The sequence below is a fragment of the Tyto alba genome, unplaced genomic scaffold (genome assembly GCF_018691265.1).
Source record: "Tyto alba isolate M040663 unplaced genomic scaffold, T.alba_DEE_v4.0 Super-Scaffold_100000100066, whole genome shotgun sequence".
In the NCBI taxonomy this organism is placed as follows: domain Eukaryota; kingdom Metazoa; phylum Chordata; class Aves; order Strigiformes; family Tytonidae; genus Tyto; species Tyto alba.
In genome coordinates, this window is record NW_024881266.1 from 46,547 (window position 1) to 69,412 (window position 22,866).

The 22,866-nt window shown below is 39.6% G+C and overlaps 1 protein-coding gene and 1 long non-coding RNA gene across 3 annotated transcripts; one reads left to right on the top strand and one right to left on the bottom strand.

The window, feature by feature from the left end:
• Positions 1-17: 17 nt before the first annotated feature.
• On the bottom strand, positions 18-1,390 carry LOC122154402. Its single transcript, XM_042802701.1, has 2 exons — positions 1,321-1,390; positions 18-598 (listed from the first exon to the last, which is right to left on the bottom strand). The coding sequence occupies exons 1-2, from the start codon at positions 1,388-1,390 to the stop codon at positions 18-20; spliced, it is 651 nt and encodes a 216-aa protein (XP_042658635.1).
• Positions 131-22,847, top strand: LOC122154403. Of its 2 annotated transcripts, none has more exons than XR_006166315.1 (3): positions 131-210; positions 17,424-17,709; positions 20,795-22,847. It is a non-coding gene; the product is annotated as an uncharacterized LOC122154403 (long non-coding RNA). The 2 variants fall into 2 exon arrangements; XR_006166314.1 differs by lacking the exon at positions 131-210 and adding an exon at positions 1,310-1,421.
• The last annotated feature ends 19 nt before the right edge of the window (positions 22,848-22,866 follow it).

Genomic DNA, 22,866 nt, shown 5'->3' on the forward strand with positions numbered 1-22,866 from the left:
GCCATTCCAGCGCTTATTCATCGCATTTTATTAATGTTTTCATCAGGCGCTGTGCCTGCTACATAGTTTAACCCTTGCAGATACAGCCGCTCGCATGGCTGATGGTAGGGCTCAGTATTTCTCCCGGTGTAGGAGGATGGACAGAAATCGCTGGTGGTTAAGGGAGTCGTGAGCGTGTCTAAAGGAGTGTCTTCAAGTCTGCGTGGGGAGGTAAGGTGGAAAAGTTCATTACTCTTCCTGATCCCCTGAGGAAGCTTGGATTGGATTGGGATGGGGAAGTATTCTCCAGGAGGGATAGGAAAGGATTTCCAGACTTCATTAAATCCGTCCCGCGGCCGGGGCAGGCAGGGGACGGCGCGCCGGGGGGGGCTCCGGGGCTGGGGGGCTCCGGGCGGCTCCTGCCTACCCGCCGCCTGCCCCCCGGTGCGCCTGCCGGCTTTACCGAGGGCTACTTTCGGCAATACCTGTATTTTTGCCGGCCTGAGGAGCGCTGGGTAGGGGCGAGGCGTCGTCTTCACAAAACGTACATTCGCATGTGTGTCCACCTGGCGCGTTTGGAAGCGCAGAGTATCTTTGGAATCAAGTAGGGGCTTCTTTACTTTGAAAGAAAAATGAAGAAGAGGACCAAAGGAAATAAACACTTTTTGTTAAAAAAAAAAAAAAAAAAAAAAAAAGGACAAATGCCTTCAGAGTGCTATTTGTGGCTAATACTTCCAGTATTTCTGTGTCTCTAATTAGCGGCATTCACCCACGTTAAACAGCAGGAGGTAGGGAGGGAACATGTTACTTCTCCCAGGGATGTATTGACTGGGCTCCGTTTAACTCGGTCATTTGGTGTGCTAGATAAGTGTGTGTGTGTGTGTGCAGTCATGTCTCCAAAACAGTACATGCAGAGATCACACGGAAGGTGCTAAAGGCTTGCAAGCAGGTAGAGATGCCAGAGAGAAATACAGGAGATCCGAATTTATTGCCTGGTGGCAAGCAGAGGACGGAAAAGATCAATGCCCCCTTCAATACCGTGCTCCTGAGAGTGCTCCCCCCACTCCTCTTCCCCCACACCCACCCACCCCACCCGCCTCCAAATTGCTGGCTGATGTCGGGAGAGAGGGAGTGAGAAAGCCCTTCAAGCGTGGGATCCAAAACCCATCCCTCCTCCAGCTCCTCTCTTCTCCCAGCAGCTCGAACCCCCCCATGCCTACTTCTCTCCCAAGCGCCCTTTTCTCGGGGTCTCTCCTCCCGGAAGGTTTCCCCGCTGCCCTCGGGCCCCTCCGCACGGGACCGGGCTGATTAACCAAATCCCCGCCATTTCCCCAGAATTACCCGCCTCCGACTCTGCTGCTGCTGGGATCCTCCCGCACCAGGCTGCTCTGGAAAGTTTCCGTGCAATCATACCCCCTTCCCAGCTATAGAGGATTACCTAGGTAAGCGCGTTTCAAAAGCTCTACCTGATTTTTTTTTTTTTTTCCCACCTAAACCTTGGGGAAAAAAATCCCAGGAAGTCCTGAGGTATTAACTCGCTGTGGAAGTAGCTCACCCAGTGAGCATCACCTCGCCTTGCTAGTTAAATGACAGAGCTCTGCAGAAGAGATTTATGTGCCCATCAGCAGAATATTTTCCAGGTTTAAGAGCACTCTATATTCCCTCTGTGCCGACGGGGGTGGGAGATGGTAGGACACAGGATAAAGGCAGTGGAGTTGTTTAGATCACAGTCACAGTGATGAATGGCAGGAAAGCAGTGTCTGGGCAGTAAAACTGGCACAGGTTGGGCCAGGTGGCGTTTCTGTACTCAGCAGAAAGCGAAGAGGGGGACACATGTCAAACCCTTTGCATACAAACATCCAATAAATCAACGCAATTAAGGTGGGCTTAATGGGCGATTGCAACAGTCGAGCATGAGGTATTCTTAATACAGAAGATTCCCATTAGCCCTGGTGGTTCATTTCCAGCGCTGAGCACTCCCAGACCGGAGCATACCCCCCTACTCACGTTGGGCTGGATGACTCAGAAAAAAATAGGAATGCCAGGCGGCAGCCTGGCGGCTTTTTGCTTTGCTTTGGTTGGTCCTTTTGGTTTTTGTACAAAAGACTGGTAGTGTGTAAATACCTCCCGAGCCCCTCCGCGTCTCATTCCCGAGGGAATAGCCCCAGACAGCCCTCTTCCCTTCATTTAGGTGTCCAGGGAGCGGGAGCGGGAGCAGGAGCAGGAGCAGGAGGGCTCCAGGAGCGGGAGCAGGAGCAGGAGCAGGAGGGCTCCGGGAGCAGGAGCGGGAGCGGGAGCGGGAGCGGGAGCGGGAGCCGGAGTGGGAGCGGGAGCGGGAGCAGGAGCAGGGAGGGCTCCGGGAGCGGGAGCAGGAGCGGGAGCGGGAGCGGGAGCGGGAGCGGGAGCGGGAGCAGGAGCAGGAGGGCTCCGGGAGCGGGAGCAGGAGCAGGAGGGCTCCGGGAGCGGGAGCGGGAGCGGGAGCGGGAGCGGGAGCGGGAGGGCTCCGGGAGCGGGAGCAGGAGCAGGAGCAGGAGGGCTCCGGGAGCGGGAGCGGGAGCGGGAGCAGGAGCAGGAGGGCTCCGGCAGCCGGGCAGAAGCGCCGGGCCCGGCCGGGGGCTGCCGGGCCCCCTCAGCCTCCGGGCAGGCTCCGCAGGGGAGGGCGGCTCGCCGCTCCCACCGCCTCGCCCGTCGCTTTGCAGGGGAAGGACAGCTCCGACCTCCGGGGGAGCGGGTGCTTGCCCGGCTCCAGCCCAGAAGCCACCCAGCTGGGCGGGCTTGCCGAGGCTGCCCGCAGCGGGGGGGAGGGAGGGAGGGAGACACCCCCATAAAGAGCTGATCAGGGGTTGCAGGGTGCTCCGAGCATGAGTCCTGCGTGCGCCTCACAGATGCTCTCGCCAATCCCAGGCTACAGAAGCACGAACTATATGTAGCATGGTGTAAAAAGCGAGGTAAAGAAAATAGGGTGTCAACTGCCACAGTACATTGGAAGACGGGAGACGTGCTTTTTTGGGTTACGATTTCTGTGCTACTTAGAGACCATCATGCATTTAAAAAGGCAAGGGCTTTGTTACCAGCAGTCTGTATTGTGGTTCGCTTCCGAATGCAAGTGCATTTTTCTGTGAACCTTTCATTAACTGTTAAATTGTTTAGCGCAGAGAGTGGGAAGAAAGTGGAATATGGTATGATTTACTGTTAGGGATTTTTTTTTAAAGACCACATCAGTTTCAAGTTGCAATGTTTTCTTTCAGAGACAAGTGTATGCATGTGAAGTAAATTCATGACTGGCAGAAAAATGCAATGTATGCAGTAAGTGGACGATGTTCTATTATAGCATCAAAATCAGTCATGGATCCATATCAAATGAAGGCCAATGTGAGAGAGACCTGTTTTTGAAAAAAAAAATATAGAGAGTAATTCAGAGACATGTATCTGACAAGCAAGTGTGGCAGAAGAAACAAAAATAACTTTTTTTCCTAGAAAAACCCACATCTAACTTTATTTAAATATGACATCACAAGAGAATGCTATGAAAAGAAGTGAAGTCAAAACCTTAAAGAGTCTACGTTCAAAGACAAGTGACTCTGACACATTAAGGATGCAGAGATAAAGCTAGAGTGGCCCTACTTACAAGATATAAGAAATAACTTTGGAGAAGCCATCCATTTGGATATCAGAATTTACAGACTGCTGTCAATGCTCTACTCCAACTGTACTCATTTTAAGTAGGTGCTCTATCACTCTATCAGCTTTACCATAAGACCTAGATTTGAGAATAAAAACGTTTGACTTGGATCTCTTCCTCTCTGTCTCTAAGCTAGCAACAGAACTGTAGTCCTAGGTGCTGTTGCAGTGCTGTCTAATTATCAGTTCTGTGAAGAAACTACCTACAAATTCTTGCCTTCAACCATTTTTCTCTCTAAATCATGCACATAATTTAAGCGGGGTAGAAGAAAATATAAAAGATCTGTTATATTTTCAGTAAGCTGATCCACCTCCAGTGAGAGCTAACCTCCCCAACAGACGCTGAGTTCACCAGAGTTGCTGTGTTTGGGGTGCTTATTCATGAAATGCTGAAATACTGTGAGTGAAAACGTTAACTAGGAAACATGAAAACAAGCAGCTGAATGTTTTACGGATCTTGCTGCAGAAGGCAGCATTTGTACAACAAGCCAACAAAACAACTTGAGGATCCTTGAGTGATGTAATCACATCATCTCATCCTTTCCCATTTTTTCTACTACTATCTGAATGCTATTGTGAAGAATTAATTACAGAAGTCTACTCACTGTTTACACTAATGTGTATCCCAAAAGTTATTTCTTTAGTCACATAGACTGCAGAGACTTTTCACTCCTCAGTGCCACGTAGAGACAATGGTTTACGGGACTAAAATATTTTTACTTCATTTGGATTAATTTGAAGTTGAGTAATCATATCTGACTCTGATCAGTCTAAGATACTTCTTGCTTGAGATACAGCACCTATTCAAAACAAAAGAAAGCTCTTTTACCAGCCACCTTGCTTCTTCAGCAATTTTTGAAAATCTAAATGGAAAATTGAATGATCAATCAATTCACCTAAGTTTTTGCTTAGAAGGAAAAGGGAGTGGTGGGACGTATTAGGTGATATTTTCTGGAAACATTGTTTTCTAGCTGTCATGTATGCCTAGTGCAGCCCTTTCCTATTCCTCCTAAAGCTTTGTCTCTCCTCAAAATCAGAAGTAGACATTGATTTTTTTTTTTCCTCCTGAAACACTACTAATCTCATATGAGAGCAAAATCACCAGAAATACAGTTTGACAAATAGAACCAGAATAGTCTTTCAGAAAGGTTGCCTCAAAGAAAACTGTTCTGTTAGACTGCTTCAGGTAGTAACTTACAGCTAGTCATGTTATGGTGGAGTTAACATCTTACTCATCTTCTTGATCTCATCCTATACCCTCATAAGAGAGAACATTTTTCAAAAATGAAATTGCAACCACATTCTCTTCATAGCATTGTTTTCCTATTGTTCAATAAGTCTGCTGTTCAGTGAGGGTCAGATCTTCCACAATTAAAGGAGATCAGCATTGCTATTAACTTCACTGAAAGCAGGATCAATTTCCAAGATAATAATTTGGAACTGAAATGAACTGAAATGAAAGAAAAAAAGCATGACCATCATGAAGTTACATGCTGCATACTGAACAGTGTAAGGCTTTGCATATCTTGAGTCAAATAGCATTAAAGTACTAAAGAACTGAAGGGTTTTTAACCTGATCTTATGTTGTTTTAGGTCTCAGTACTCTATCATCGTTGATAAATCAACATTTTTCTAGATGAAGTTGAGGAACATTAAGAGAGCTCCATTTTCTGAAGTGCCCCACTGAGCTGCAGGCGTTCAGTACCTTGCGACTCAAGTCATCATACTGCTGAAAACTGTAATGTGAATAATTTGGTCTCCTAGTTCTGAAATTAATCATTTATATGTACCACAGTTAAGTGTGCATACATAAACATAGTTTGTATATACATATGCATATATAGATATAAATATGTATGAGATACACTGCACATATCCACCCATTCATCCCTCCACACACATGGTATGTATAATTACTCTTTTGCCCTGGCTCATACCATGTGATCGATTATTTAGCACAGTCTTTTTCCTGTCTCCCATTGAAAGTCTCCACTTGCTCTATGTGCCACAAAATAATGCGCTGACAAGAGGAAAGAAGGACACTCTGCCATATCAAAGCTTTTCATGTTTAACTAATGAGTCTCTCGCAAAGGCCACAGATTTTGTTCCACCTTCAAAAGAAGATTGACCAGGCAATATGTACTGTTACCTAAATTAAGACTATTAAACCGTAGTGGTTTCTCTTATAATGAGGTGAGATTCTAAGACTCGTCAGTCAGATACCTTTACTGTAACAGTCACATTAATGGTGATTAGAAAATTCTGCTAATTTGCAGTAACACCTTCACTGCCACATCTACCAGCACTTGATTAATGAGAAAAGCGGTTTCCAAGGTATTTATTATACATTGCCAAGTAAAGGACTGAAATCTGGGGAATCAGAGCACTACTCTATACCTTTAATCCCATATTATTCATGACTACTGACAACTCTGTAGAGCTAATTTAGCTCTTTCAGTACTTATAAGCCTATTGGAAATAGCGAAAACACCTGGTTAACTGAACACAGATGACCACTCTGAAGTCAAATGGGATTTAAGTACGTTCCTTCTTCACCTGTTATTCCTTTCTCTGTTTGAAATCTCCATTTCTAAGGAGGCTTAACATTACTGGTGAAAAATACTGCTGCATGCTGAAAAATGGTATTGTGGATTGAGCTGGCAGCCCAAGAGTATATTTTGAATTACCTAGTTTTCACCTAAAACATTACTAATCCTTATTCATTAGCAGTTCAGAGGAGAGACAGAACAAATATTTATTACAACAAATTTTATCTTTAATAATTGTTTGATTTTTTTGTACTTAATATTCAGCCCTAAAGGTTAGAATTGCTGAGTTTTGAAAATGAAGTTTTACATACATGTAGTTTATAGATATATGTGTACCTTAGCATCTTGACAGTGATCATATCAGCGCTTTTATTTCCTTATAGCAAAGATTTAAAACCAGTGCAAACAGAATGTCAGTATTCAACCTTTCGTTATTCTGTCCTGAACTGCTGGATGATCTATAGGGCAGAGGTGATACCCACCTCTTTTCCTCGAGAATGTGTAGATGCTCAGCATTTCCTGGATTGATTGCCTTATTCCTTAGTTTTGTATGAACATTTCTAATGAAGCTGCTTGTTTATGTAAAGCAACAGTGTTTAAGGAAGTAGCAATTCATCCTGCTGCCAGATCCTAGAGACTGTGAATTTATTTCACATTGAACCATTAGTTGGTGACGGCCAGTAGTTGGTGGTGCTCTCTTTTTAAATCACTGCTCCTGTGGGATATGAATCTGACTCATTGGCTTAAAAAATAAAAGCTTTTATTTTTGTTACTAAGTACCCTTTAAGCTATCTGTTAGCATAAGTTTATTAGCTTGATTCACATTAATTGAAGAGACAGTAGTGACTTATTTTGAAAGGTAGTCTTATAAAACAGCTTCATTTCTTCATACTGGTTTGTCTTGGCCAGGCGAAGTCTAGAACATTTCCTTTTTCTCAGTCTTTCTGGAGGAAAAAAAAAGAAGCTATAATAAAGAAAACCTGTGTTCCTCATACTTAGAGAGTCTGCAGTGATCTGTAACCTCTAATAAACAGACTATGTGTCTCTCATTCTGCATTAAAAAGGCACTAGTTGAAAGTTTAAGGCTTTTCATCAGTAGCTTAGCACCTTTCTACTAAATCAGAATATGTTTTTCTGTGAGCTACAGAAAGAAATTTTGTACTAACAAAACTGATAATTTTGTACTAATGTGGTTTTTAGACTATCACATAGCTAAATTTAAACAGTAGGGAGATTATAAATTGTGATGAGACGCTAAAGCCTAGATTTTCTCTCCCTGTAACATGATGTTCATGTCAGACATCTTTTAGCAGACATTTTTTCTAATTTTGTAATTTCTTCTAAACTTGACAAAAATCAAGACTTACAAGGAAGCTTTGGTATTGTATTTATATGAGATAGCAAGCTGCCCAGTACACATGACATAATTATTACTTGTACAATCAAGCTTTGTGTATTATTCATCCCGAGATGCAATTAGGTGCAGATTGGCTTGCTGAAGCTTTAATCTTTGCTCAGTCAGCCATAAAGTCCCTACTTTCACTATAAGAAATTAATAGCTATAACATGAACATTTAAGAGGACCTGGCTACTGCCAATATAGTGACTACAGCCTTAGAATGTTGCAGCACAGGTACTTATGAAAAGTTACGCAACAGTTTACAGTAAGATCAGATGTAGGACCATGGTCTCTTGACTCCTCTACGAGTCCCATCTCTGGGAGCTTGCACAACAGAAACACATTGTTTCTGACAGGAAGACAGCAGTGGTGTAAGTTCATTTTTTTTTTTCCTGCTAGCATAAATAAGTTGAAGCTTAGAATCCTGAAAGGGGTTTGAACCACCCATTTACACCAGCTGAAAACCAGATCCACCATCTGTGAAACCAGCTGTAAAATATGCTATAAGCTCTGGAGCACTTTTATCTGAAGGCCATAATAGAAGAACAAAAGTACTACCATTCTATTAGATATCAGTGTTAAGAAATAAAATATATTAAATCATCCATTCTTATTACAATGTATCCAGAAAAGTGCACAGAAATAAAAATGTCATGCCATTAGATCTTTATGGAGTTTATTTGTAACTACTGGTCTAAACTGTAACCACTCATTTTCACATGGAAAGTAAAATCAAGAAGAGTGTAAATCCTTGATCAGATATCACATAGCTAAAATTACCAGGCTGTATCCCATGCCTGAGCCAGAGCTCCTAAACTGAAAAATTTGGTCTTAGAGATAAAAGACCCCATTATTTTTGTTATAACATTTTGAAACATGAACAGGATTATCAGTTAGTTTAGGTAATATCAGAGGGTGTGGAAGTACATGAAACTAGGATGTTAGCTGGATTCTGTATGTCCCCATTACAGTCAGTGGAGTTCATTGGTTTTTTGTCCCTCCTCTTAAGACCAGAGAACAGCTACACACCATTATTTTTTCTCTTCATTATTATACAAACAATATTAGCACTGCAACAGCTTCAGAGAAGCTTCTATTTTTGTCTGAGACTGACAGTTCCTTTCTTCTCCATCCTTTTCTGAACATTTGTTGCAAAATCTCCAGAAACAGAAATTTTAAGTAGCAGCAAAAACAGTCAGCTACTGTGTTAGTAGAATGAACAGTTTTGTTTTTATTTTATGACATTTTTGTCACCGAAAGTACTCTCTCTCTCTCTCTCTCTCTATATATATATATATATATGTTCAGGCTTTGCAATACTCTTCTTTCCTGATCTTATGAACAGAAACTCTAATTAAAGAAGGCTATGGGACTTGTCAATAGTTATACAGTAAAATCAGAGTAACTTCAAGGTAACTCTGATCCAAGTACTCTCCTTCCTCTATAAACTGAATCTTCTTCTGTTGGTGAGCAAAGTTTCCTCACATCCCATCTCATTTTAGCCTGATATGAGTCCTTATGCATTAGAGACTAGTCAGTTATATTTGGGTTGGTCCTCAGACTTGAAAACCTACAACTAAAGTCTTAGTGTACAACCTGTAAATAGCTGCTTCCTGCCATTCTAGATGGCAACAACTGAAACAGCCCTGGGTTTTAAAACTAGTAGAAAGATGATATGAAACAGGTAAGAGCTGTTTGTAACTCTGATATGGTTTACTGGATATAGTTAAATTACATATGTCTTAGTATGCATGCTCTCTTCATAGCCAACTGATACTTAGTTGATAAATTGGGCCAGAAAACTGTCTGGGGACTAACAGTTATGGGTGAAAAAGAGGTATACTACGAGAACTAGTACCTCATGACTTTCCAGTAATAGTTTAATATTTAATTTTAGGGTGCACTCTTTGCAAATCCTGAGGACCTACTTAATTGCCATTTAAACACACCCAATGAGATTATCATAGCAGAGAACAGTGAACATTATTAAGTTAGGCATTGAGTTTTTAAAAATTCCAGTAAAATGGAATGCAAGCTTCTAAATATGTCTCCCATTAGGATTTTCTAGAAACTTAAATGCTCCAGTATGCAAAATTGTATGTCGCAGTGATAGATGTCAGCTTATGCCTGAGGAAATACTGGACAAGAAACTTTCCCTATGCTGTTCCTTTTCTTTTCCTGTGGCACAGATCCCAAACTTATTCAAAGAGAGCTCATTCTGTTTCCATTCTAACTCTTTTAATTCAGCTGTTTTAGCTGAGAATTTTTGGACAATTTGGGAGAATGCTTAATGTAACTTGTGCAATGGAAGAGTGACTTAAGACTGAAATGTCACAGTTCTACATGCAAAGGTTTTTTGTGTATGGGACAGTCCATGTGCACTCGTATGGATTTCATCCCCTATGAAATTTTATGATTGCTAAAGTACAGTTATCCAACCTGGAGCAGCTTTAAAGCTCTTGAAGCAGCAGGTTTTTCTGTAGCATTGTGGCATCCTGAATGTTGGCCAGCTGAAACCCAGGGCTCAGTCAGGGTCTTGCTTAGCCGTTCCAGAAATTAACTTCATTTTAGCTCCTTGTGTGACTGATAGATGTTACCTGCCAAGGACTTGGGTACTAGCCCCCATTTAGAGATAAGAAACTGAGACACCATGAAGACTGGGTGGATTTCTCTCTGTTATGCACCTGCACAATTCACATTTGAGGCATCCAGGTGCCTCACTTGCTTCCATAAACCCCATACTCTGCCTTTGCGCAGTGGAGGAGCACGGCTCCTCCTGGCTCCTGCGCACAGAACGAGGGCTAAAGCAGCCCCACTGGTGGGTGGGGGCCCCACAGGAGGCCGATCGGGGCCACTGAGGCCCCTTAGTGCACTCAGGGCCCTGACAGCTGATTTCTTCCCCTCTGTGTGTTCCTTTCAGGAACGGATTCACTCATTAAGGCAGGAAGACTGAAACTGCAATCTGGGGATGCTGACCTACGTCATCAGCTAAAACACATAAGGATCCATTTGCACAGGAGGATGAATTTAGATTAACAGATTGAAAAAGCACCTGAGGGAATTTATACATCATGATCTGGGCAGCAAAGGAAAAAAATTAGGTCTTTTACAAATATCAGGCATTAAAACAATTACCTCAGTACACCTGCCAGCTGGTGTGTGCTTCAAGGGCTAAGGAGACAGGCACTAGCTGTACTGGAGTGCAATTGAAAGCACATGGGTATATCTAATTAAAGATTCACAGGCACTTGCAGGAGTGAAATTCTACAGGAACAGAGCAAACCCCTAGACACATTTCATGGGCAATAGTTGTAACCTGCGGCAATCAACTCTCACGTTCCAGACAGACCCAATGATGGCTGCAGAAGTCAGGCTGATGTGCTCTCTCTTTCTGTGGGTGCATTTTATTTTTGCTCACCTTCTCTGAAGGCTGGGATGAGGAAAAAATAGCAGGATTTTATTTTTTTTTTTTTTTTAAAAAGTCAGATATCCTGTTTTTTCTCTGTGTCAGCTTTTGAGGACATAGTTATAGGGGTCTTGTCCTCATCTCACACTGAGAAGGGAGAAGAAAACTGAAATCTGGCAGTGGATGAAGCTCTGTTTGAACAAAGAAAAGGTGTTGCTTTGGGGTACATATAATCAAAGCGGATACCAGAACCTGATATGAGGACCCCATTTATTTTTAAGCCTGGAATGTAAAACTCACTTAAGGATGTTAGACAGAATTATTTTCTCCTTTCGGATTTGACAGCATAGCTTCTTTTGAGTCCCTGCTGAGGATAGTTCTTGGGTCAGGACTGACTGTAGCTCACAATGAATAACAGAACAAGCTGATTCAACCCCCATCACTGAAAATCATCTGTTGACAAATATAATTTGTCTATCCAGATGCCTTCCACTTCTTGGATAACTGCACAAGCTGTACCCTGCAGTTCGTGTATCAGATCTCGTGGCAGGGAGAGCTCTCCATTCTTTAACTCCCCAAGCCCCTATTCTATTTCTTTGTTCTACCAAACGTACATGTTGGCTCTCTTGTTACTGCACCAGCCTTCTGGTTGTTCTCAAAATGTGTGAAAGCTAACTGCTATAGCTGCCTCTGAGCACAGGACAGAATAGTCCACTTTGGTTCATTACTCCTTTTGCTATCCTTCTGGAAATTCAGCATGGGAGAGTTTATTCTGTGGATTTGGATATCTTCCTTTGAAGAACAGAATCCCCCTCCTCCGCTGTAGCTGATACCGACTGCAGCACTTTCTGCTCTTTTCATCCACAACATATCATCAGCTTCATGGCTGTTTCATTTATACTGGCCTGTGAGAATTTCAAGGACAGGTGCCTCCCCAGGTCTCCTTCCTTTAAAGTTGTTAACATGCAAAAAATGGCTTTTTGAAAAAAAAAAAAAAAATCACTGATTATAAGACAGAGTTATTATGAGTAGGTCCTGTAGTGCTTTACAAAGGTGGACAACATGATCATCACACTTCAGATGAGGAAGTGAAAGCAAAGAGACATAAAGAGATAAACCCAGAGTCTTATAGCAGAGAAGAGTAGTATCTGAGGCTCGTGCTCTTGCTTTATTTATGCAACATTTCTTTCAATTTTTCAGTGTCAAAATACCTTTGAAATAAATGGTCCTGACATCTTGCCTGCTATGAGTTTCACTGCTTTCCATCCAGCTGCAGCAAATAAAATGTTGCTTCTTGCCATTGATGCAAAGTTGAAGTCACTGGTAGTATTCCTTCGAATTTTGTGTAATAGTTAGAAAAGTAAGAATTTACTTCATTCCTGCTTTCCATTATAAAAGAAATATCAAGTGTACCCTGTTACACCTAGTATCGTACTTCATCAGAAATAGTAACTTTGAAATCCCTAAGGCTCATAAGTGAATGGAGGGATGGAGCACCAAAAACCTCATAAATGATAAAATTCTCATCTTACTGAAAACTATCTACAAACAGAATTGGTTGTATTTCTCATATCTGTTCTTGGATTTTTAGTTTGTTTGTTTTTAAATGAGTATATACTTAATAATTAGTTCAAAGAAAACTAGGCTTTGTGTTTTCCATAAAAAAGCACCATCTTAAATACATTAATATTTCTAACTCTTGTAGAGAGATGAACATAGTGTTTCCTGATAAATTACTTATTACTTTCCTTTGAAAGGACATTTCTGAGAATAACAATCCTGAATTTTTATTTCATCATTATGGGAAGTTACAGACAGGAGAATTCCATTTCAGCATATTTTCCATGGAGAGTTGGGACGTTTCAGCATTTTCATGGAATTTTAGTGAGTGTAAAAACCAAAGGGCTTCAGAGACATCCTGGTCATTGGCACGTCTGCTGTCAGGAGATCTTTGTGAGACACGAAGAGAAAGAGGGAATGACAGAGGCAGGGCCGTGGTCTTTTCTGTGATGCTGACGGAGATTGCAAGGACATTGTTCCATGTGTAACACAGGAGAGAGCATCTCAGACCAAAGCCACAGCACCTCCCGGACTTGCAGAATAGAGAGAAATATTGACTGGCCCCAATCTTATTTAAAATGTCTGTACATTAAATATACAGTTATTTTATTTTTATTCTTGAGAACTGCAAGTGTAGATGTAGCCCAAAAAAGCTACTGATGATGCCTAACATCAACTTTATTGACTCTTATATAAAAAGTTACTCCACTAGTGAACCAGCAGCAATCTATTTAGTAGCTATAACTCTACTGTATATTAGCACATCTGTTTTATACATGAATTTTACCTCTTAAGAAAAAAAAAAGGTTGTTTGAAGTGAGGTTACTCCAGATTTTTATTTTTCTTCCTTGAGAAAATTTTACACTGCTTCCATTTTAGAAAGGATTTAAACTTACTGATTTGCTTTTTCTTAAACATTGCTGTAGATACATTTGGGCTGGCCCTACGTTATTCTGTATATCTTAGCACACATGCTTTATCAATTAATGTTCAGTAAGCAAGAGATATCAACCTACAAATCAAGCAGACACTTCAATTTGTCCTATTTTAGGTACAGTAACTTAGTGAATTCATAAACTACCTATATTAAATTATATACCATTTCTAATGTTAAAAAATTTATTTGCCTGAAAAAATGAAGACTGAATTTGGCGGTGTTTGTTCTACAATGGGATGACAACAAAAAATTACAGATGTTCTGCACTCTTGTTCACATCTGAAGTTTGATGAAATTTGCCCCAGTGGCCACAATGTTTGTTTTGCACTTGCCAGTACTATATTCTCAGATGATGTAAATGCATGGATTTTATCAGTCTTCAGCACACATTACATATTCATGAAAGCTAGGACTTAGTTATGGTATTTCCAGAAGATGCTGAGTCAAATTCATTCTTCATTAATGCCAGGGAGGTTGACAATAAATTTCTAACAAATTAAAAATTAGCACATTATTGCTTCTTGAACTCACTCTAACTTCGGAATGTAAAAGAGGAAGGACTGAAAACTTATTAGCATTTGCAAGTGGTAGCTGGGTGAAACACGGGGGATAACAGAAAGTAATTGTGCTGGGCATCTAAACCTTGTAATTGTCCTCTAAGCTAACACTTCAAAGAGGCAGCATGTTGACATGGCAGCTCTGTTTGAAGATGTCTCCTCTACAGAGTGTCTGCTCCACTTTAAAATCCACCAGCTCTGTTACTTAACAGGTGTTCAGTTATTTTTGAGTTTTTACATTCCACCCTGAAACCAGCAGGTGCTCTACCAAAAATTTCATTCACATTGTTCCTCCCTGGAGTTCTGTGATGGCTGTTGTAATTACAACCTTTGTATGTTCCACATGACTATAGCAGTCTGAAAAATATTTTTAGGGCATTTGCATTCATTAGAGAATTTGAGTGTTTAAAATTTTGAGATATTTTTCACACTGTAACCTTAGGAAAATTCCTTAGGCTGGCATTTTCTAAATTATCTTTTAATAGGAAATACACATTTAAATCCCTGTAACAGCTTAAAAAAACTCTTAGCCTTGGTCTTTTCATGATTCAGTTCCTTGTTTGTTAAATTGAGGTAGAAGTTTACTTCTCAAGGGTATTATGAGAATTAATGCAATGTGGACTGATTCTACAATGACTGCACAATACAGACAAGGGGATAAGTATGAGTTAGAAATGCACACGTTGTTTTACTCTCCCTAAGGACTAGCTGTATATTTATACTCCTTTGGAAAATACCTTAATATATCTTCAAAACAAGGAGACTATTTGCTTCTGTAACTACACAGGTTCTCTGAAGATATTTTACCAGTGGTTAATATATGACATGCCATGGAGGTATAGCATTAAGGCAAACACAGAGCAGGGCTCTTCGCTATTCCTTTTCAAGTACTCATTTGGTCTTCTTTTAGGAAGATGCTACATATACAGAGTAAATAGTTTTCCAATCCCAATATTATAATTTTGAATTCAAAAGGGACTCAATTAGTCATCATTACAGTTGAATGGCCTGACACACTCCAGTATTAATAAGTACCTGAAAAAGTAAACTCCTACTTCTTGTAATTTAAACCATTACATGATTTTTTCAATATAAAAGATAATTTAGGAAAAACAGAACCTTATGTCTTAGCTAGCAATTTTTGTAACAACAGTAGGTATAAAAATTAAAATTGTCATTATACTCTTTGAAGATTCACATAATGTCAAGAAATTATGCCCAGAGTCTTCCTAGTCTATGAAAAAGATCTTGGAGGGGAATGGGTACACTGTTCAATATAATTTTCCCTGATTGTTAAGGAGAAGAGAGACAGAAGTATTTGTGGATTTTCACTTGGTTGTGATGCAAAAGCTGGCCTGGCCTGTTTGGAAGTGACTGATGCCTTCTTCATTTACACTGAGCTAATTTTTAACAGGAAATGGCAACAAATAATCATCATGGCCTTTATGGGCCAGGGGAACAATCTATTGCTTTTCAGCTTTGCTTCAGATCTGTGCATGCTTTTTCATATGATGTGATGAAGGTTACTCAACAGTGTAACCTCACATACATTAATTTCAACCTGTGAAAGAAAGAAAGCACCAGTATAGGAAGAAGATACCGAAACTTCATGCAGTATACATAGATTTGCAGGTTTTTTGCATGTAAGTGATTGCTTGAGAATATAAGTAGAGATCTCTTTGTTGTAGACTCCTGGAATCTCATTTCAAAAGGATTTATAAAATTAATGCAGCCTGTGTTTTATGATCATAAACTACTGCATGGTCGTAACCATTTATGGTTACAACTCAGTGCTTCGGCATATGCTCAGCATGAAATAGATGAACAGGGTCTTTTTTTTCGGTGAGTTTACTTACACACCTATTGTTTGCAGGATCAGGTCCAAATCATGTTACAAACAATTACATTTGTGCATAAGATGATAATAAACCTTGACTATTTCTCTGGTTGTATAAACAGATTATAATATTCTCAGACTGTAAATTCTTGTTGGTTCACATGAACTTCTATGCTCTTCTGGAGGCAATTAACTTCCTGCAGCTGATATGTTTAGAATCTATGCAACAGACTTCAGAGTATTAATGTCTTGAATATATGCACAGAGCATATTTATTCAGCTACACCATTTCCATTATAATGGACGGGTGGTACTGATCGTTCAGTTGCAGAACTGCTCTACTGGAAGCATCCTTCATTTAAGGTACACTTAGAAATTAAATTACTGATGATAAAGAAAAATTTCCTGTCCAGTAAAAAAAAAAATTCATAGCAAGGGGCACTGTAAAATTGTCATAATGAGTGCTGTTTTGAGTGAATGTGAATTAAAAAATGTTTTTCCCTGTAAACTCATCAGCTAGAAAAATGAAAGCTCTCACATTATTCCATTTTAATTGTTTCTGTGCTGTTTCACCTTAAACTGGAAACTAGAACCAGTTGCTTCTATATATATAAGAATCTACATGACCTTTGTCATTTCAGTATTTCTGAGAAGTTCATGCTCTTGCATAGATGTTTTCACAAAATCTGAGCAGGATACAGAATCATTATTCCTTTTCACAGGTATGGGACTAAGGTATATAGAAAAAATGTGGCTTGTCTTCACTGAGTTCCTGCATGAGGCTATGGTTAATACTCGATTTTTGATTGGGCACCAAATAATTGTTTGGGGTCCATTTAAATAGTGTTTCTGGGCTGATCCATTGGGTTGGAGTGAATTGGACTGAAAGTGAAGTGCTTCTGTTAAGGATACTCAAAATTGCAGCATCTGGAGCTCAAATAACTCTCTGAACTCATCACTGTGGGTAGCTCCAGTTCTGTTGATCAATGCAGTCACTGTCCAGCTACACTAGTTTGAACAGAATAACGTGGGCCTGTTAACTATGTAGTGAAGATAAGCCATTAAGTGACTTTTCCAAGGACATAAAAAAAAGAAAGCAATTTGGGTCTTCTGAATCTCATCTGTTTTCTGTCCAATATCTGAACTGCGAGCTTACGCATAGACATTGCTGAATGACTTTATACTGATGCTAACAGGCAGTAATTCTTCTGTTGCATATTTTTCATTAATGACTAGCATTATTGGAAAAAAACCCCAACAATCCTTCCTCTGACAATTTGTGAAGGTTTCCCTTCAACAGTAAATATTATTTCTGATGATGTTAATGAAGACATTAGTTTCACAGCATTTGAAGTACTGAAACATTCCACTGTTAACCAGCCTAGTGGGGTTTATGCTAATGTAAAATGTAATAAAGTAGAGGCCACTATCTCTTTAAGTTGAAAGAAAGGAAACTTGTTTCTTCTTCCAAGGGATGCCTAGTGTGTGCTTATCTAATTGACTGTGTATTTTGTCTAGGTGTTGAGGGAAAGCTAAGAGAATGAAGGCTCTAAGTCCCCAGTGGAAGCATGATATGGCAATGCAGTGCTGGTGCTGAATTGTTCTCTCTGATGGCTCTATGGGAGTGGATAGCACCGAGTCTTCATTGCTGGGTTTTAGCAGTTGCTGCTGTTTCCGATCAGCATGCCACAAGCCCCTTCGACTGGCTTCTCTCTGATAAGGGACCCTTCCATCGCTCACAGGAATACACAGATTTTGTGGACAGAAGTCGACAGGGATTTAGCACAAGATACAAGATTTACAGGTATGAAGCAAAGGGAAAGCAATTACAGAGTTATCCTTAGAAGTTGTAAATTATCAACAAGGGTTTCCTTAAGGGAAAGTTTCAGATGTGGGAACAAATCCATAGACACAAAATTCATTGCTGAAATATATGCAAGGCCATATATGTACTGTGTACTATGGAAACGCCTGCTTGTTTTGTTTCTATTTTGTTTAAAGAACTTTAATTGAATATGTTGCTTTGGAAAACGTTGTTTACTACCTACCTCTACTCTGCCCTAGTGACATACTCAAAAATGTCCTAAGGTATTCAAACCATCTTTGATTGCAGAGGGCTAACATGGAACACCTTTGATCATGCAGCAAGATCCAGTTAATTGCTTTCAGTGTGGCTCATCAAGACATAAGCTGAGACTTTAAGAATTAAATTGGAGCTCCAGAGATACTGCTGGCAAAACATGGACTTCATTGTACAAATCAGGGCATTTCAAAAGTGAATCCAAAAGTTTGTTAGTTTATACCAGTGTTTTGAGAAGCAGTTTTCTCATCCCTGAGGGACTGAGCAATAAGAGGCACTGTCAATTTTAGCAGAAGTTGCAGGTGTTTGGCCCATTACAAAACTCAGCATTAGGCTGGCCCATTTCAGACTGAGAAAATTAAAATCGGGGGAAGATTTCAAAAGTCTGTTTGAGAATTTGTGCCTTGCTGTAGAACTGCTTCCATGATACGTTTGTAACCCGTCCGTTTCTGCTCTTTAGAGCCAAGCCTGGAGAAATACCTTCTTAATCATTTGCAAGAGGTGTAACTCAGTAACATCAAATAGGTTTATCAAGGACATGGGAATGAAAAGGAGTGTTCAGTTTAATAGTAGTGACCTAATGGCAGATAGAAAGAAGGGGAGAAATGAAGGAGCATGAGAGATTAAGGACTGAGAAAACTAATCTATAAGCAGAGGGAATTTTTCACTTCATATTGTTACAGATCCTTCCCGGCAGCAAAAAGAAAGGAGTGGCAACAGGGCAATACAAGACAGGTTTGTAACTTCCCTAATACCTCTCCAATGTATAAACACAGGCCATTTTGGTATGGAAGGACACGTGCAGATTTAACTTAAAACCATGAAACAATTTGTGCAAATTTCATACCTATTTTAAACTATTATTCCCCAGTGGCATCCAGCTCTTTAGAAGAAGGTAATAGTGATATATGCCTGTATGTATATTATGTTTAGCTCGACGGCTGGTGGGCAGTGACAAAGCTTCTGGTCTCAGTCCGTAAAGATTTTATTTTTAAGAAACTTGCTTTGTTTTCCTTTCCTAAATGCATGCAGTAGAGGGCACTCTGTTGCAGGTCAATTTTGCAGTAGGCTCCTTTGCTGTATATAAATTAAACACATTTTGAAAATAAAGTGTGATTTGGAAATATGCTTGATGAAGTGGCTTGTCTTAACAGAACAGCATTGCCCAGTATTTACTGCATTTTAAAAGCCAGCTGTCAGCACCAATAATGTAAAGCCAATAATGCAGAGACTGAGGCAGCATATTTTATTCCTATTATTCTGTATTAGTCAACACTGAACAAAAATTATCTTGCTAAAAACATGAAAGATGGGATTGTATTTCATTTCAGTTCTTTCAATCAATTTTTCTCCTCTCAGCCATCATTACAGAAACATTGTTAAGTTTTATAGATCTGTAATCATATTGCTAATTTTTTTGGGGGGTTGTGCATAGGTTTCAACTGACTTTAATTTACACAATCCCACAGAAAGTGCTTCTTGTGTTTATTTCTACCCTCTGCCTATTCCGTTCAAGAAATGAGTCAGGAAGTCAAGAGAAGCACAAGCTACCTGAATCAAGAGAAAAGCTGCATTTTTTGATTTAGTCCTCCAGATACAAACCTTACTGCAAAGTTCCCCTGTAAAATATGGTTCCATTAGCAAGTAGTGCAGAACATGGTGACCTTGTTACGAACCACACACTGTAAATTTAATCCCTGTTGCTTTTCTATGAGCTTTCCCAGGCTACAGGATCTGGAGTCTAATTGGTATGTTCGTTCCCTCACCTATCTTTTAGCTAATGAAAATGATCTTTCAGGGATACAGTCCTGATTTGAAAGGAGAGGTAAGGAAGGGGAAAACACAGGTCTGCGTTGGCTCAGCTGAATCACAGTAACAAGAAAGAAAGGTGCCACTCCAAACAGTGCTTAGCAGGGCCTCCTTTCCCCTTGCTTTTCACTTCAACCCTTAAAGCCCCTACCCGAGACCTGCCATTTTAAGGATAAAGGGCAAGGAAAGTCATTTCCCTTCATTTTAACATCCATGCCAGGTCAAAATCCATGGGGCTGAAGAAGAGTGAAGCGCATAGGGTGAGAGACTCCAGCAGACTGTGTCCTGTCTTGAATCCTTTCCGATAGGATATTGGTAACACAGTGGGGTCAGACAGAAAATGACCGAAGAACTTTTTTTAATTTATTTTTTTTAAATATATTTTTAATGGCACCAATGTGACAAGTAGCTGCAGACTACCTACAGGTGTGCCTCTCTTTTGGGAAAAGAGTTGGCTCCCAAAGAACTGATGGGACTGTGGCAAGTAGCAGCTCTCTTTTCATGTCTTCAGACCAATGGCATCCAAGCCATACACAGAAGATGACCCAGGGTATCTCTCTGCCAAAACCTAACAGGAAGTGCTGCCCATGAGAACTAGCTCAGAACAACCAAACACTGAGACTAGGTGTTCACAATTAACCGCAATTAAATGGTCTCAATAAAAGTAACATCAAAACAGTAATGACTTGCACATACTGCATGTACTATTTTAAAATCTGTTGGAGGAGATTTCATCAGGAGACTGCTGTATGACTTTTGCTTTCCAAAACCAGAACAACTATTCAGCGATTTGAATGATATTTTGATTCCCATTATTTTTCCCCCTCCTTTGGAAGTGTCAGGAGAGGCAGTAATGATGTAGGAAAAAAAATAAAATCTCATAATAATTAACTTCCCTTTTTTTTTTTTTTTTTTTTTTTTCAAAATAGCATTCACTGTTATAATCAAGATTATATTAAAAAACAGAGAATACATGTTATTCTGCTTTTGGTTAAATCAGGTAATGCATAGTGCCAGAGATGAAGGCCTTTATCCTGCACCATGGTTTGACGTGAATTTGAAGGGATCAAGGTCACATACTGCAGGACCATGAAAGATACAGAATGATTAAAATCAAGATAATAGGACAGTGGACTGGAAAAGCACGTATTAAAGAGAACAACAAAAAATATTAAGGTGAGGATTACTTGCAACTTGTTGGAAACGTCATCATTTCTCAGCTACTGAGTAAAACAATATTGTGTCACTTGTTTTATCCCTGTCATTTTTCATGTTATGAGACAGACTGATTTTCAAGTTTAATTTCACCAGAACATACATGGCAATTTCTTTCCATAATGTCCAGTAGCCTTATTTTTTCAGTTGTTAAATTATATAACCTGTTTTTATTTAAATACATGGATTCCAACTTTTAGACTAAACCAAGAAAAAATGTATCACTGTATGACTCTATGCTAGCATTTGTATTTTCCCCGTATCTATTTGTATGTCAATGAGGCAAAAATCAACTGCTTTGTATCCACACCTCCTGGTCACTATAAACAAGTGTTCATCTGATCATGAATCTGCTCTAAATTGTAGAGATGAAGGCAAAGATTGGCACTGAGGAACACACTTATTAACTGAGCCCAATTTTTTATGAGAGGTCTTAACAATATTTTTCTTAAACATAAAAGTTACACTTTGGATTATCTCCCTATCTAGCTTTCTGAGCAGAAAACAACCATGTGATAAAAAACAATGGATGCATAAACTATGGGAAAGTAGCAGTAGAAAAATCTGCTGTCATCCATATTTTAATCTATACAATATAGAACAGTTATGTCCATAGGCAAACAAGCCGATTCTGTAGTGTGCTTACCTCCTCAAGGAGAGGAGCTTTCAACATTACAATAAAGAGCTGAGTCATATATATGTAATAAAGTTTTATATGTATTACATGTAATAATGTTTTAATCAGGTATTGCAGAACACTAGATAATTGCAACTGATGTTACCTACATTGTTATAAAATGGGAATGGTGGGCTTGTTATGTTGATTATGTGGCAGTGTGGTATTCCCTATAATTCTTTGAAGGAAATATCCTGCTGCAGGAAATTTAACAATTGCCACAGTTTTTGGTGGCATTCATTGCCACTGATCTATGAAGAGAAATGCCAGGAAAGCAGCTGGATGGCTTCTGAAGACATCTAAATTAGTGGGAATGCTGTGTCAGTATTTTATGGAAGGTGGCTCCTCTAGTTAATATCAGTAAATATTTTGACAAGGAAAACCAAGTTTATAATTTGTTATTTAATACACAATGGGAGTACTATGCCTCTTATGTAAATCAGCTACCCAGACAAAGGGATTTAAATCCAAACAGAATGAGATGAGAGGTTAACAGGATGGAAAGAGTGATTATGAAATTATGCAAAGAACCTATATTTTATCAGAAGAGGTAATTTCTACAGAGATAGGGAAGTATTCATGCTATCAAATAAGGTCCTGAGGAAATCTCCTCAGGGATACTGTGTAGTTTTGTTCAAGCAAAATGATTTAAAATCTGAAACAGATGTGAAAAATCTGGATCAAAAAGAGCCTAATTTTTTTTTTTTTAAGGCAGAAATGTTTTCATGTTTAGGCAAAAAAAAAAAAAGCTGAAAGAGGATATAATTCCTGTCAATATATAAATACACGTATCATAAAGTGAGATGAACTATTTAAACCAAAAGCCATCACTGTCATAAACCCAAATTGGTATACACTGGCTATGAATAAATTTAGGCTGGCTATTTAAAGTTTTCTAATAATTAGAGTAAAATAGTTCTGGGACATATTAAGTTACAGAACATTACCGATCTTATGAATAGGGGGAAAAGGGTCATAAGATGTGTTGCTTATAACAGTGGACTAGATTTTAGTATCCATTGATATCTCTTCGAGGTAAGTATCCTTAACAAGTGTAGAACACTATTTTGTAAAAGAAAAAAAAAAATCTCCTAAAGTGCTGAGTAGCTCTGTGCAGCATGATATTTGTGTGGCTTAAGAAGTGTTCCTTTAAAGGTTGTTTTAAAAGGGATTGTGTTTGT

Bases quoted from the DNA above. Each gene is read 5' to 3' on its own strand.
- LOC122154402 (XM_042802701.1), bottom strand. From the start codon at position 1,390: ATGATTGCACGGAAACTTTCCAGAGCAGCCTGGTGCGGGAGGATCCCA. The intron at 599-1,320 runs GTAATTCTGGGG...TTTCTTTCAAAG, and splicing joins AGCAGCAGAGTCGGAGGCGG to TAAAGAAGCCCCTACTTGAT.